The sequence below is a fragment of the Cebus imitator genome, unplaced genomic scaffold (genome assembly GCF_001604975.1).
Source record: "Cebus imitator isolate Cc_AM_T3 unplaced genomic scaffold, Cebus_imitator-1.0 Scaffold652, whole genome shotgun sequence".
Classification (NCBI taxonomy): domain Eukaryota; kingdom Metazoa; phylum Chordata; class Mammalia; order Primates; family Cebidae; genus Cebus; species Cebus imitator.
Window position 1 is genome coordinate 379,671 of NW_016107967.1, and position 13,187 is coordinate 392,857.

Consider the following 13,187-nt stretch of genomic DNA (forward strand, 5'->3'; position numbering starts at 1 on the left):
TTGACAGCAGAAGGCAAGGGAAGATGCTGTGATTGGTGGCTGGAGCCCCAATGTTAGAATCCCAAATGTCACAAGAACTGACTCAAGGCAGGCAGACCATTTAATGTCTCTGGACCTCCATTTCCCATGGGCTGAATGTGTAGGAAAGGCTTTGGGAAAGGAACAAAGCACTCAACAAACAAGAGCCTTACAGGTCAGGAAACAAAGACAGCCCCATTAAAGAAGAAAGTGTTCAGACAGCACATGGTTCCCTGAGCATAGATAAGTTGACAGCATCCAGCACCACACCAGACCCCTGGGAGGGGTGTGCAGAAAGGGAGAGGCAGGCCACCAGTCCCCCAAGCCCAGGACTGCAGGCTCCGCAGGTCCCCCAAGCCCAGGACTGCAGGTTCCACCGGTCCCCCAAGCCCAGGACTGCAGGTTCCACCGGTCCCCCAAGCACAGGACTGCAGGCTCAACTGGTCTCCCAAGCCCAGGACTGCAGGCTCAACTGGTCTCCCAAGCCCAGGACTGCAGGCTCCATCAGTCCCCCCAGCCCAGGACTGCTGGTTCCACCAGTCCAAGCCCAGGACTGCAGGCTCCACCAGCCAAGTAATCACTGGCCGCAGCCAAGCCACCTCCTCATGGCTTCTGTGCCCCTCCCAGCCAAAATTTAAACTTAGGAACAGAATACAACTGCCCCACTTCCTTCTCCTTCAGACCCTTCAGTGGCTCCCTGTTGTTCTTAGCACAATGACCCAAATCCTCAGGGTGGCCTCTAAGGCCCTGTACTGGCGCCAGCTGCCTCGCCAGCCCATGCCTGGTAGCTCCATCCCTTGCCATGCACTCATCCCCCAGTATCTCCAGTTCCCGGCACTCAGCCTCCTGCCAGCTCCTGGCCTCTGCAGTGACCTTCGGCTCAGAGCACACCCTCTCTCCCAGTTCACTCCTGCATGTCCCTCAGGTCAGTGTCTGCTCAGTCTTCCTTGGAGAAGCCTTCCCGCCCCTGCCCCACCGGGTCGGAGTCCCTGCTGCTCCCTCCTATGGCAGCCTTTCCTTCTCCACTGCAGAAGAGAAACTAAAAGCATGTGATGTGCATTTATTTTTGTGATATCAGCTGGTCTGCTCTGCTTCTGTAGGCAGAGGCCAAATGATGTGTTTGGTTCCCCATTATCTCCCCAGCACCTGGCACACGAGGAACAGCAGTGCATGCAGAACCACAGAAAGGCCAATGGCCACCCTCGGGTGTCCCCTGGCTCCTCTGCAGCCGGACCTGCCACTGTGTACTCCAGAGAAAAATCAAGGCTGCAGTAACGTCCAGGCTCATGAAGACTAAAAGAGGCAAAGACTGCAGGGTGCCAGGGCAGGGGAACCAGAGGGTGGCCACCCATGCTGCCACCCAAGCCTGTCTCCCTGCTAGCCAGTTCCCATGCTGGGCCCTAACAGGCAAGGCTGCTCTTCATGTGGGTAAACACCAGATAATGAGCCACCGTCACACATACAGAAATGCCGTCACTAGCTCCTGTGGTCAGGTAGATGTTGTCGGGGTCCGCAGGCACGCCGCCATCCCTCCTGGTGATGTAGGCAGCCACATCTTCACGGATGCAGTTGACGCCCTGGCTAGCACTGTAGGACCCTATAAGACAGCAGACAAGACAGTGACAAAAGCAGGACATCTGGCTCAACAGGGTCAATATAATTGATATCCATGTAATGAGAGGGATGCCTGTTTGGGGTGAGGGTCTCGGGTGGAGCCCAACTCCCATTGCTCTGGAGCTGTGGCAAGCTGCTTAACCGCCTGTCTGGGTTTCATTCACCCACCCCTTTATCCATCCACCCATGCATCCATCCACTCATCCACTCACTCACCCAGGATTAACTGAGTACCTACTATGTGTTACCCATTATTCTAGGCCCTGGCTTCTACTCAATCAAATGGTGTCCACATCTGTTCCACCCACCCTCCTGGAATTTATGTGTTCTGTGACAATGTCAGTCACTAGAGCTGGGATTCCCATGCTTTTATCATGGTTACCTACACATAGTTCCACAGGACTTGAGAGAGTGGGCCAACATTAGGCTCCAAAATAGTACCCCTGGTCTGGGCGCAGTGGCTAACATCTGTAAATCCCAGCATTTTGGGAGGCTGAGGCAGGAGAATCACTTGAGCCCAGAAGTTTGAGATGAGCCTTGGCAATGTGGCAAAATCTCATCTCTACAAAAAATAACAAAAATCAGCCGGGCGTGGTGGCTTGCACCTATAGTTCCAACTACTTGGACACTGTGCGGGAGGATCACTTGAACTCAGGAGGTACAGGCTGCAGTGAGCTATGATGGCACCACTGCACTCCAGCCTGGAGTGAAACTCTCTCAAAAAAAATAAAAATAAAAACAAAAACTCCGCCGGGCGCGGTGGCTCACGCCTGTAATCCCAGCACTTTGGGAGGCCGAGGCGGGTGGATCACGAGGTCAAGAGATCCAGACCATCCTGGTCAACATGGTGAAACCCCGTCTCTACTAAAAATACAAAAAATCAGCTGGGCATGGTGGCGCATGCCTATAATCCCAGCTACTCAGGAGGCTGAGGCAGGAGAAGTGCCTGAACCCAGGAGGCAGAGGTTGCAGAGAGCCGAGATCGCGCCATTGCACTCCAGCCTGGGCAACAAGAGCGAAACTCCGTCTAAAAAAAAAAAACTCCACAGTAGCACCACCGGCCAGCCCCAGGAGCCCAGGGCTCTGACCAGCACCAACCGCAGATCCCTGGGACTGGAGGGTGTCCCCCAGTCCCCAGTCCCATGTGAACATACCCTCCCGCTGCCATTTAGGGTTGGAAGTCATTCATACTAAGTTCAAAAACAGGCAAAACTAATGTATGGTGCTGGAAGCTGAGCAGTAGTAACTGCTCTGGGGTGGGGGCATTGACTAGAAAGATGCACAAGAGAGTGTGCAGGGTGGGGGGCTGGCAGCTCCGTATCCAGAGCCGGGTGGAATGACATTGATGTGTACATGCATGAAAGGTATTCCAGGTATATGTTAGTAGTGGTACATTTTACCATACGTCATACCTCCATAAAGTTTTTGTTTAATGTCAGGCTGCTATTTTGGTTTTTAAAAATAAACTGGAAAGATGTATTTGTACAGGTACAAGATCTCTCTGTAAAAACACTCAAACTGGTGAATTCCCTGGGGAAGTGCACAGGGACCAGGGGTCAGACATGGAAGGCACACATTTCATTGCATATTCTTTTAGACCTTTTGAATTCTATATCACATTTAAAGAAAACCAGACTATTCCTTCTGTGGCTACTGCAAAAACTGCCCCCCAGGAGGCAGGGTGGTGATTGAAAGCAGCTGATTCTTCTCTGGGGCTTCAGCCTGCATCAGTCCAGGCCTGGCATCCAGGAGGTCAAATGCTCTGAACTGGGGCCAGGTGCAATGGTTCCCACCTGTAATCACTTTGGGAGGTCAAGGCAGGCAGATCACCTGAGGTCAGGAGTTCAAGACCAGCCTGGCCAACATAGTGAAACCCTCTCTCTACTAAAAGTACAAAAATCAGCCGGGTGTGGTGTTGGGTGCCTGTAATCCCAGCTACTTGGGAGGCTGAGGCAAGAGACTCGCTTGAACCCTGGAGGTGGAGGTTGCAGTGAGCTGAGATCACACCACTGCACTCCAGCCTGGGCGACAGAGTAAGACCCTGTCTCACAAAAAAAAAAAAAAAAGCTGTGAACTGGAATGCCCCAGCTCTGCCTCAGCCTCTCTGCACAGCACTGGGCTCTGCACAGCTGTAAGAGGAGAGGCCAGACCAACACTCTAAGGTGCCACATGGCAAACGTTAACTCACGTCACTCTGGGAGGTGGACATGGGCTTCTGTCACATTATTTTGAGTATTCTAATACATTTAAGTATTTTGTAAGTTTAAAAGAGGTGAGGTACAGATGCTGGTGTCAGAGCCCTCCTCCACTCGGTGATTTAGTTGATATTTCTGAGCTTCTGTACACAGAGACTAGGACTCCTTGCTTCCCTTTGCCTCTTTTCAATGCCCCACCTTTTCCTCCTCAGGGCCTCCTCTTCTTCCTGCCTCTAAGTGCATCCACTTCCCTGAACACCCAGGCCTGGATTGACCCATTAGCAATCCCTCTGCAGGTCACAGACATTCCACCCTTCCAAGGAGGCTCCTGGGTTTCTTTTTCTTTACATCTCACGTCATGCTCCAAATCACTCTAATCCTTCCAGGCTCATTTCTAGTCTGTCTCCAAGAGGCCTGCTCTAAAGATTCTGCTCCATCCCCAGCCTCTCTCTCAGCCTATTTCTCCAGTTATTTATTAGTTTTTTTTTTTTTTAAGAGACAGGGTCTCACTTTGTTGCTCAGGCTGGTGTGCAGTGGCAAGATAGTAGTTCACTGCAGCCTTGAACTCCTGGGCTGGAGCAATTCTCCCACCTCAGCATCCCCAAGTGCTAGGATTATAGGTGTGAGCCACTGCGCTGGCCCCTCCCGTTGTTCTGTACAGAAGCAGCCCTGCCTCCCCATGCTGACTCCAGGGCAGGGGCTGTTCCCCGTTTCTTCTGTGCATCTCTCCTGGAGCACCTTGCCCACTGTGGGCCGTGCTCCACTACATCCGGCTGAGGACCAACTGCCAAACTCCCACCTCATCAAACACTACTACCCTAGGGCCCCTTCATTCAGTCACACACAGGTCCCAACCTCAGGGCCTCTGCACACACTCACTGTTTGCTGGTCCAGCACTCATTTACAGGTTCATACTTAACCTCCCCATAAGTGTCAATGCCACATTTCCCCTTAAGCGCTTCCTCTCTCCATTAGAGCCCCTTGTTATAATCCTGCAGCTCTCTCCAAGATCTCATGAGAGCTGGGGATTGCACATTTGTATAAATTCTTTTTCATGTTTGTTTCTCCTGAATCTGATAGCTTAATGAGCACAGAAGCTCCCCCGCCTTGCTCATCAGTGTCTTTGGTGTCTAGAACACAGCCTGGTCCATGGTGCATGCTGAGGGAGGGGCTGAACAAGGGCACACAGCTCCTGCCTACCCCCCACCAGGCAGGTGCTAGGTTTTACCTCAACCCCATTCAGATCCAGGACACACCTGAGAACCAAATAGCTTGTCAAATAGGAAATAAATGAAGTGGCTGGGTGTGGTGGTTCATGCCTACAATCCCAGCTACTCTGGAGGCTGAGGCAAGATGATCGCTTGAGTCCAGGAGTTCAAGAGCAGTCTACACAATAGTGAGACCCCATGTCTACAAAAAATTTAAAAATTGGCTGAGTGTGGTGGTGTGTGCCTGTAGTCCCAGCTATTCGGGAGGCTGATGAAGGAGGACTGCCTGAGCCTAGGAGGTCAAGGTTACAGTGAGCTATGATCTCACCACTGCATTCCAGCCTGGGTAACCAAGCAAGACCCCCTCTCTTAGAAAACAGAGGAAAAGAAAATGAAGCCCTGGTAAGAAATAATTCTTTTTTTTTTTTTTCTGGAGGGGATGGAGTTTCACTCTCGTCACCCAGGCTGGAGTGCAATGGCGCAATCTCAGCTCACTGTAATCTCCGCCTCCTGGGTTCAAGAGATTCTCCTGCCTCAGCTACCTGATTAGCTGGGATTACAAGCGCCTGCCACAATGCCTGGCTATTTCTTTTATTTTTAGTAGAGACAGGGTTTTGCCATGTTGGCCAGGCTAATCTTGAACTCGTGACCTCAGGTGATCCACCTGCCTCGGCCTCCCAAAGTGCTGGGATTAGAGGTATGAGTCACCACACCCAGCCCAAGAAATAATTTTAAAGGGCATGATAAAAACACATCCTGGGTGAGCTTCAAGACTTTGTATACATATTTAATAATCTCCCTGCGGGTCAGGGTGGCCCTGGGGCATCGTGACATACTCAATTTCCTTTTACTCCTGTGGGCAGAAAAGTGTTCAAGCTGCCCAGAGTAGGTGACAGAAAGCGACACCACCATGTCCCTGTCATGGGATGAACCACACTGTCCTGGCCCCTAGAATGTGCAGGGCTTCTCTAACAAGGGGCTTTAGCACACATGTCAATCTTTCTTGCAAGCCCAGGAGGTGGGTACAAAGTAATTCCAGCTGAAGGATGAGAGAGACTCCAAATACTCCCATCTCACCTGTGTTCATGAGGTTCTGGAGCAGGACCCAGGGTGCATCCCAAAAACCATGAAGGCCACTGGTCTTTTGCTGTAATACCCCAAGAGGGGACTCACAGTGACACAGCCTCTCAGCCCCACTACTCCAGCTCTGACTGACACGAAGTTGCAAAAACACGCAGTGGATGAGACTTAGTATGTGGAACAAAAATCCCTGCCCCGTCCCGGGACACTCACATCAGACACACAGAAGGCACATTCCCCACCCCTGCCTCTCAGTTGGGGATTCCAGCAGTCTCAGAGCCATGGGCATGGAATCTTTGAGAAATACCTTTGCCTTTGGGGCCAGGCAAAGAGTGTGGGGGAAGAGGAGCCAGGCATCTGTGCTACAGGGCTGCTTTCTGCCAGCCTGTGGTTTAGGTCTTGGCACTCAAGGCCCTGGCACATACCCCATCCAGGCTGGCAGGCTTTGGAAAAGCAAGGGGTGGCTGGCCCCTTCCTGAAAGGGACAGTGCTCGGACTCAGAGGCCACAGCCAGGAGAGTGAGTACAGGGCCATTAACGAGGGCTGGAGCAGAAAAAGTTGGGGGGAGGGGAGAGATAGCCACAACAAGGGGGGCCGCTCCCCTGCTGAGCAAGCCACCAGAATTCGTCCCGTTCCCCACCCTCAGCTCCGCTTTCCAGAACATCAGTGCTTACATCCTAGGAAGACTCTAAGAACAGCAGCTTTCCTCAGGTCGAGGGAAACTGGATTCCCAGCGTGGGAGCTGCATGAAGGAACCAGCAAAAATAAATAGAGGAAAGAAAATGAGAGAGCAAAGAGCCAGAGCCCTGGAGGCTGGAACTCCATCCCCGTAGGGGAGGGAGAGAACCATCTTCACATCACAGGGGCCAAGTTCCAGGTTCCCTCCACGGAGCCCCAGTGCCTGGTGCCCTGTCAGGAGGCAGACACTGGGGCATGGGTTGCCAAAAGAGGGAGTGAGGGCTGGCTTGAGTGCCAGGGGGACACCATGAAGTGCCAGGGGGAACTGGCACCATTGGACTGAAGAAAGATACAGAAAGGAGCCGGAGGGGTCCCAAGGTGCTTCCCTTCCCCCAGCAATTGGCTGCCATCTCCAAGACGGTACAGGGACACGTTCAGAGCTGGGGGCCACTGAGAGGCAAGGACACTGAACAAAACTGAGCACTGCACTGCTACCCAGCCTCCTACTGCCGGGTGAAACCTGCTGTGACAAAGGCAGGCTCAGCTGCTGTCCAATGAGGCTGGCTGCCAGGGGCAGGCTCCACACCTGGCATGATGCAGGCACTTGTACCTAAAGGTGGCGCTGGCACCGCCCACTTAATAAACAGGAGGCCAGCAAGGCGTGAGTGGGAAGAGGACGCTATTTTTCGTTTACTCTGCGTGCTGTCAGCCACCCACACACGTTCACACACTCATTCGCATGCAGGACCCTCTGCTCGAGGCCAGGGCCGCTGGGAGCATCCATTCATTTCACGCCCGGGGGCCTGGCAAGTTGGGGCCTCACCAAGGCTGTTCCCTCCACAAGCCTGCAGGATCCGCCGGGCTCGTTTCTTAGCATCTTCTGGGAAGCTGGGGCTGTCCAGGAGGTTTGGGTAGGTGCACAGTGCCATCACCTGGGGGAACAAGGCACAGGCTGGGCTCCCAGCAGCCCGACTCCCAGAGCTCTGGGAGGGACACAGAGGCCACTGGAAAGAAAACAGCTCCCAGGGATGGGGCTGCCACAAACTGCTCTGCAAGGACTTAGCCTGTGGGAGCTTGGGGACAGGTGGGGAGGATGCTGGGATCTCTGCAGCAGAACAGAAGCTGAGAGTTGCGATGTACTATGACCTGGGCTGCTAAAAGAGGAGTCAACGATCAGAGTGAGGCTGCTACTCAGCCCCTGGCCCAAGCTCTTCCACTAGGGACAGCGGGCTCACGCATCCAAGGCACAATCAGGGGTCTGCAGGGCAGAAGGCAAGTGGAGCAGGGCTGCAGAGCCTCCTACTTCCAGCCTGAACTCCCCCAATGCCCTAGGCCCTCTCCCCCTGCATTCCCCACCCCCTTTCCTCCCCAGATGAAAACGGCCAGCTTTCTCTGCTCTGTAACAGAGAACATCACCGCAAACCCACACATTAAGAGAATTAGCAAGAAAATGTGTACAAAAGTGCCAGTAACCCCAGCTCGCCCGGAAAGTTGAGGCTGGTGTAGAGGAGCAGAGCCAGGTACACTGAGGCGGTCAGGGCTCGTGGCTCTGACACCAGCCAGGTGACCAGCAAGCATCTGGGTTCATGGAGCCTGGCTTCTCTTCATCTGCACAATGAGCAGTGAGCTGCCTGTCCACCTCCCAGGGGCACCTACGCAGGTCAGAGGAGACATGTGAAGGCCGGAGGCAACTGGCACCAGGCTGGGGAGGCTGGGCCTGCCATGCACAGTGGCAGGGCTAGACCTGGGAACACATCTCCAGCAAGTAAGGCAGAGTGAGGCCTGTCCTGGAGCCTGCCACAACCACAACCCAGACCTGTGCAGGGACCTCTACTGAGAGGCCACTTTCGCTTGGCCCTCCCCTCCAATGCTCATGCTCCAGGGCAGTCCGGGCCCTCTGGCCTCCTCCCACCTTGTCTCCCTGGCAGAGCCACCGTGTGATCTCATTCATTTCCCCTTCCTGGGCCCAGCATGGGGACTCTAACATCCATGGCCGTGGGCCTGCTCCGAGGGTCAGCAGCAGTGGCCGTGGGAGGGAGGCACAGTGGGCGCCCCCAGACCAGGGCCACACTCAGCTCCTCTCTCTCACTGCCCTGTGACAAATCCCTCAGGGGCTGTGAGCTGAGCCTTCCCAGCCCCTCCCAGCCCTCTGCCCCAGAGAGCAAGGCGGGGAACAGGGAATTGAGGTTCACAGGGCTCAACTTCCCTGCTGGCCCCACCCCATGAAACTTAACCACACACAGCACCACATTTTGATTCAAAAAGGGCCTCAATCCCAGTGGCTCAGGAGGTTGAGGCAGGAAAGGATTGCTTGAGCCCAGGAGTTCGAGACCAGCCTGGGGAACACAGCGAGACCCTGTGTCTACCAAGAATTTTAAAAATTAGCCGGGTGTGGTAGCACACACCTATAGTCCCAGATACTCAGGAGGCTGAGGCAGGAGGATTGCTTCAGCCCAGGAGTTTGAGGTTATAGAGAGCTGTGATCGTTTCAAGTGTACTCCAGCCTGGGCAACAGAGCAAGACCCTGGCTCTAAAAAATAATAATAATTAAAAATTTAAAACAAAACAAAACAGGCTGGGCATGGTGGCTCACACCCGTAATCCCAGCACTTTGGGAAGCTAAGGCAGGCAGATCACTTGAGGTCAGGAGTTTGAGACGCGCCTGGCCAACATGGTGAAACTGTGTCTCTACCAAAAATACAAAAATTAGCCAGGCATGGTGGTGCATGGCTGTAATTGGAGCTACTTGGGAGGCTGAGGCAGGAAAACTGCAAGAACCCAGGAGGTGGAGATTGCTGTATGCTGAGAACATGCCACTGCACTCCAGCCTGGGCAACAGAAAGAGACTTCATCTCAAAAACAAACAAACAAACAAAAAACTAAATAAAACAAAATAGGCCTCTGCCCTGGGGCATCTCCCACCCGGCCTCCTCCAGCCCACAGATCCCACAGTCCTGGCCAGGCGGCACTCTCGAGGTTAGTGCTCAGACTGAAACACAGAAGCCACTTTCTCCTGGAGCCAGGTCACTGAAGAGGCAGCCAGGGGCACAGCGGCTCACACTGGCCGCCCCCAACCTCGAGCTCCTGTGCTGGGCCCCAGGAGGCCTCTGCACTTATCACCTCAAGGCCCAGCAGTCCCCCAAGGCAGTGCTCTGCCCACTTCCACCTGCCCAAAGCCACACAGCTGGTACCCAGCAGAGTCCACACTCACACCCGGGAGGGCCTCAAGTGGGAAGCCACCTCCTGCCCCCACCCACGCTACCCCCAGCCCAGCCAGCCTTTCCCTGTCCCCTGGGCTGCCGCCTACCCCACCACTGCCTTTTCCCAACAAGCTTGTAACTCAGCTTCCAGGACCCCACCCTGTGGAAGAGTCTCCCTGGGAGCCTCCTACACCAGAGCAACCCCAAAACGTGTCTGGGAATTTCCAACAACCTGAGAAAGGCAGGAAGGAGGCTAAGGGAGACAGCCAGAGGGCATCAGGCCTGGGATGGCCTGGACAGAGAGGGGGTTAAGGACAGCCCCCACGACGGCCCGCCCAGCCTAGAGCCGTGCCCTTCTGCAGCCTCTGCTCCTAGGGGCGGCTCACCTGCCGGAGGAAGGTGATTGGCTGCTGCCCCATAGCCTGGGCATCCCCGATGTTGGCTCGGATGACCTCTGTGAACGGCTTTTTGATACCCTGGGCAGAGAGAAAGCAACAGGTGGTTACTTATTAGAAACTCTTAGACCCTGGATTCCAGAGGCCAGGCAGGGTTCCTGCAGGGTATTAATAAACAGCCCTATTTTGAGCCTTACCAAGTATCTGATTTAGTGTCAGACCTCTGACATGCCTGGTCTCGTTTAACCTTCACCGCCACCCCATGAGGAAGAACTATTATTAATCCCATTTGACAGATAAGGAGATCAGGACTCTAAAAGACTAGAAAACTTGCTCAAGGTCACATAATTTTATTTTATTTATTTTTTGAGATGGAGTCTTGCTCTGTAGCCCACACTGGAGTGCAGTGGCGCAATCTGGGCTCACTGCAACCTCCACCTCCCGGGTCCTGGTTCAAGCAATTCTCCTACCTCACCCTCCCAAGTAGCTGGGATTACAGGCACGAGCCACCATGCCCAGCTAATTTCTGTATTTTTGTTAGTAGGGACGCGGTTTCACCATGTTGGCCAGGCTGGTCTTGAACTCCTAACCTCATGATCTGCCCACATCAGCCTCCCAAAGTGCTGGGATTATAGCTGTTAGCCACCTAACCTGGCCAATTTTATTTTATTTTATTTTTTTGAGACAGAGTCTTGCTCTGTCACCCAGGCTGGAGTACAGTGGTACCATCTTGGCTCACTGCAACCTCTACCTCCCAGTTCAAACGATTCTGAAGCCTCAACCTCCTGAGTAGCTGGGATTACAGGTGTGCATCATCACGCCTGGCTAATTTTTATATTTTTAGTAGAGACAGAATTTCACCATGTTGGCCAGGCTGGTCTCCAACTCCTGGCCTCATGTGATCCATCCACCCCGGCCTCCCAAAGTGCTGAGAATATAGGCGTGAGCCATCACACCCGGCCAACATAATTTTATTTATTATTTATTATTACTATTTTGTAGAAACAGGGTCTCACTCTGTCACTCAGGCTGGAGTGCAGTGGTGTGATCTTGGTTCACTGCAGCCCCGACCTTCTGGGCTCAGGCGATCCTCCCCGCCTTGGCCTCCCAAAGTATTGGAATTACAGGGGTGAGCCACTGTGCCCAGCCACATAACTGATTAATGTTAAGTGCTGGGATTGACTATAAGCACAGGAAGCCGGATTCCAAGTTCACTCTTCTTAACCACTATGCTCCTCCTCTGCCTCCCACTTTCCAGAAGGGCTGGAAGAGCTTTCCTGGCTGCCCAAGGATCCTGAACAGCTGCTGCTCCATGGCCTGACTGCCACCACACAGGGAAATCTAAAAGACAGCTCCAGGCCAGATGTGTGGGAGGGAGGCAGGGGCCAGCAGTAGATCATGCCAAATGTCAGGGACACAGGGTCCCAGACTCCCCTGCACCGTCCCAGGTGCAGCTTTACCTCGATGGCCTAAGTTAATGGCCAGGGACACTGAAGACACCCTCCCCACCAGAAGATACGGATCAGCAGGGAATCCTCAGGGTCGTTCTCTTGCGACCTGCGCTTTGCAGAATGAAAAATGTGGGCTGATTTTCACATTTTTTAAAAAAAGCATCAGGGATAAAAAGACTGATTGAAGAGCAAAATTGAGGCCACTGCCTGAGCAACGTGTGTAGCACAGAAGAGAGAACACAGAGAGAACTCCAAGACCCTTGCGATGTCACTGGGGAAGTGACAGAAGGATATCTTGGCTGCTGCAAAGGTGAAAGCAGAGTGTGACATGGAAAATTACGGGGACCTGGAAATGTGGGAATCCTGCACATTTCCCTGACAAATCCAGAATTAGCCACTGGAAAAACTGCAGTCAACAACAGTTCAAGGACTTCCCAGGGCAGCTGAGAGGACTACCTGAGACAAACAGTGAAAGCCCTGGGCAAAGTATGAATATCATCTTATAAAAGCCAGCCCAGGAACAAGGTTGCCAGAGTCACAGCAGGAAGAAAAATGAGCTCGGCAAGGTGGTGGCCACGGCCCAGGTGGGAGGGCCTGGCCATTGTCCTGTCTCCCTTCCCCAAAGGTACCCCAAATACAAATTTGATAGATGTAACTCTGTGCTTGCGACACTTGTCTTTTCTCCTTTTCAGGCAATGTGTGAATAAAAGCAACTTTAAGGCCAGGCATGGTGGCTCACGCCTGTAATCCCAGCACTTTGAGAGGGCGAGGCGGGTGGATCACAAAGTCAGGAGTTTGAGACCAGCCTGGCCAAGATGGTGAAACCCCATCTGTATTAAAAACACAAAAAAATTAGCCAAGTGCAGTGGTGGGTGCCTGTAATCCCAGCTACTCAGGAAGCTGTGGGAGGAAAATTGCTCAAACCTGGGAGGCAGAGGTTGCAGTGAGCTGAGATATTGCACCACTGCTCTCTAGCCTGGGCGCAAGACTCCATCTCAAAAAAAAAAAAGGCAACTTTAGAAGACATGGCTTTTTCAGAATTAGTCATATACACCTTAAGTAAAACAACAGTGACTGGACATGGTGACTCACACCTGTAATTCCAGCACTTTGGGAGACCAAGGCAGGAAGATCCCTTGAGGCCAGGAGTCCAACAACAGCCTGGGCAACACATCAAGACCTCATTTCTACAAAAAATTAACAGTAGCCAGGCATGGTGGCACATGCCTATAGCCCCAGCTATGGGGAGGCTGAAGTGAAAGTATCACTTGAGCCCAGGAGTTCAAGGTTTCAGTGAGCTATGATTGTGTCACTACATTCCATCCTGGGCATCAGAGTGAGACCCTGT

At 53.1% G+C, this 13,187-nt stretch overlaps 1 protein-coding gene across 1 annotated transcript in view; it reads right to left on the reverse strand.

Annotated features, from left to right (window-relative positions):
• GPT2 (glutamic--pyruvic transaminase 2) overlaps window positions 1–13,187 on the reverse strand; it is a 49,234-nt gene that overhangs the window by 25,448 nt on the left and 10,599 nt on the right. The window contains exons 3-5 of the mRNA XM_017517915.2: window positions 10,380–10,469; window positions 7,617–7,725; window positions 1,482–1,615 (exon numbers count right to left, since the gene is read on the reverse strand). Coding sequence (XP_017373404.1) covers window positions 1,482–1,615; window positions 7,617–7,725; window positions 10,380–10,469 — 333 coding nt within the window. The remainder of the gene's footprint in view (window positions 1–1,481; window positions 1,616–7,616; window positions 7,726–10,379; window positions 10,470–13,187) is intronic.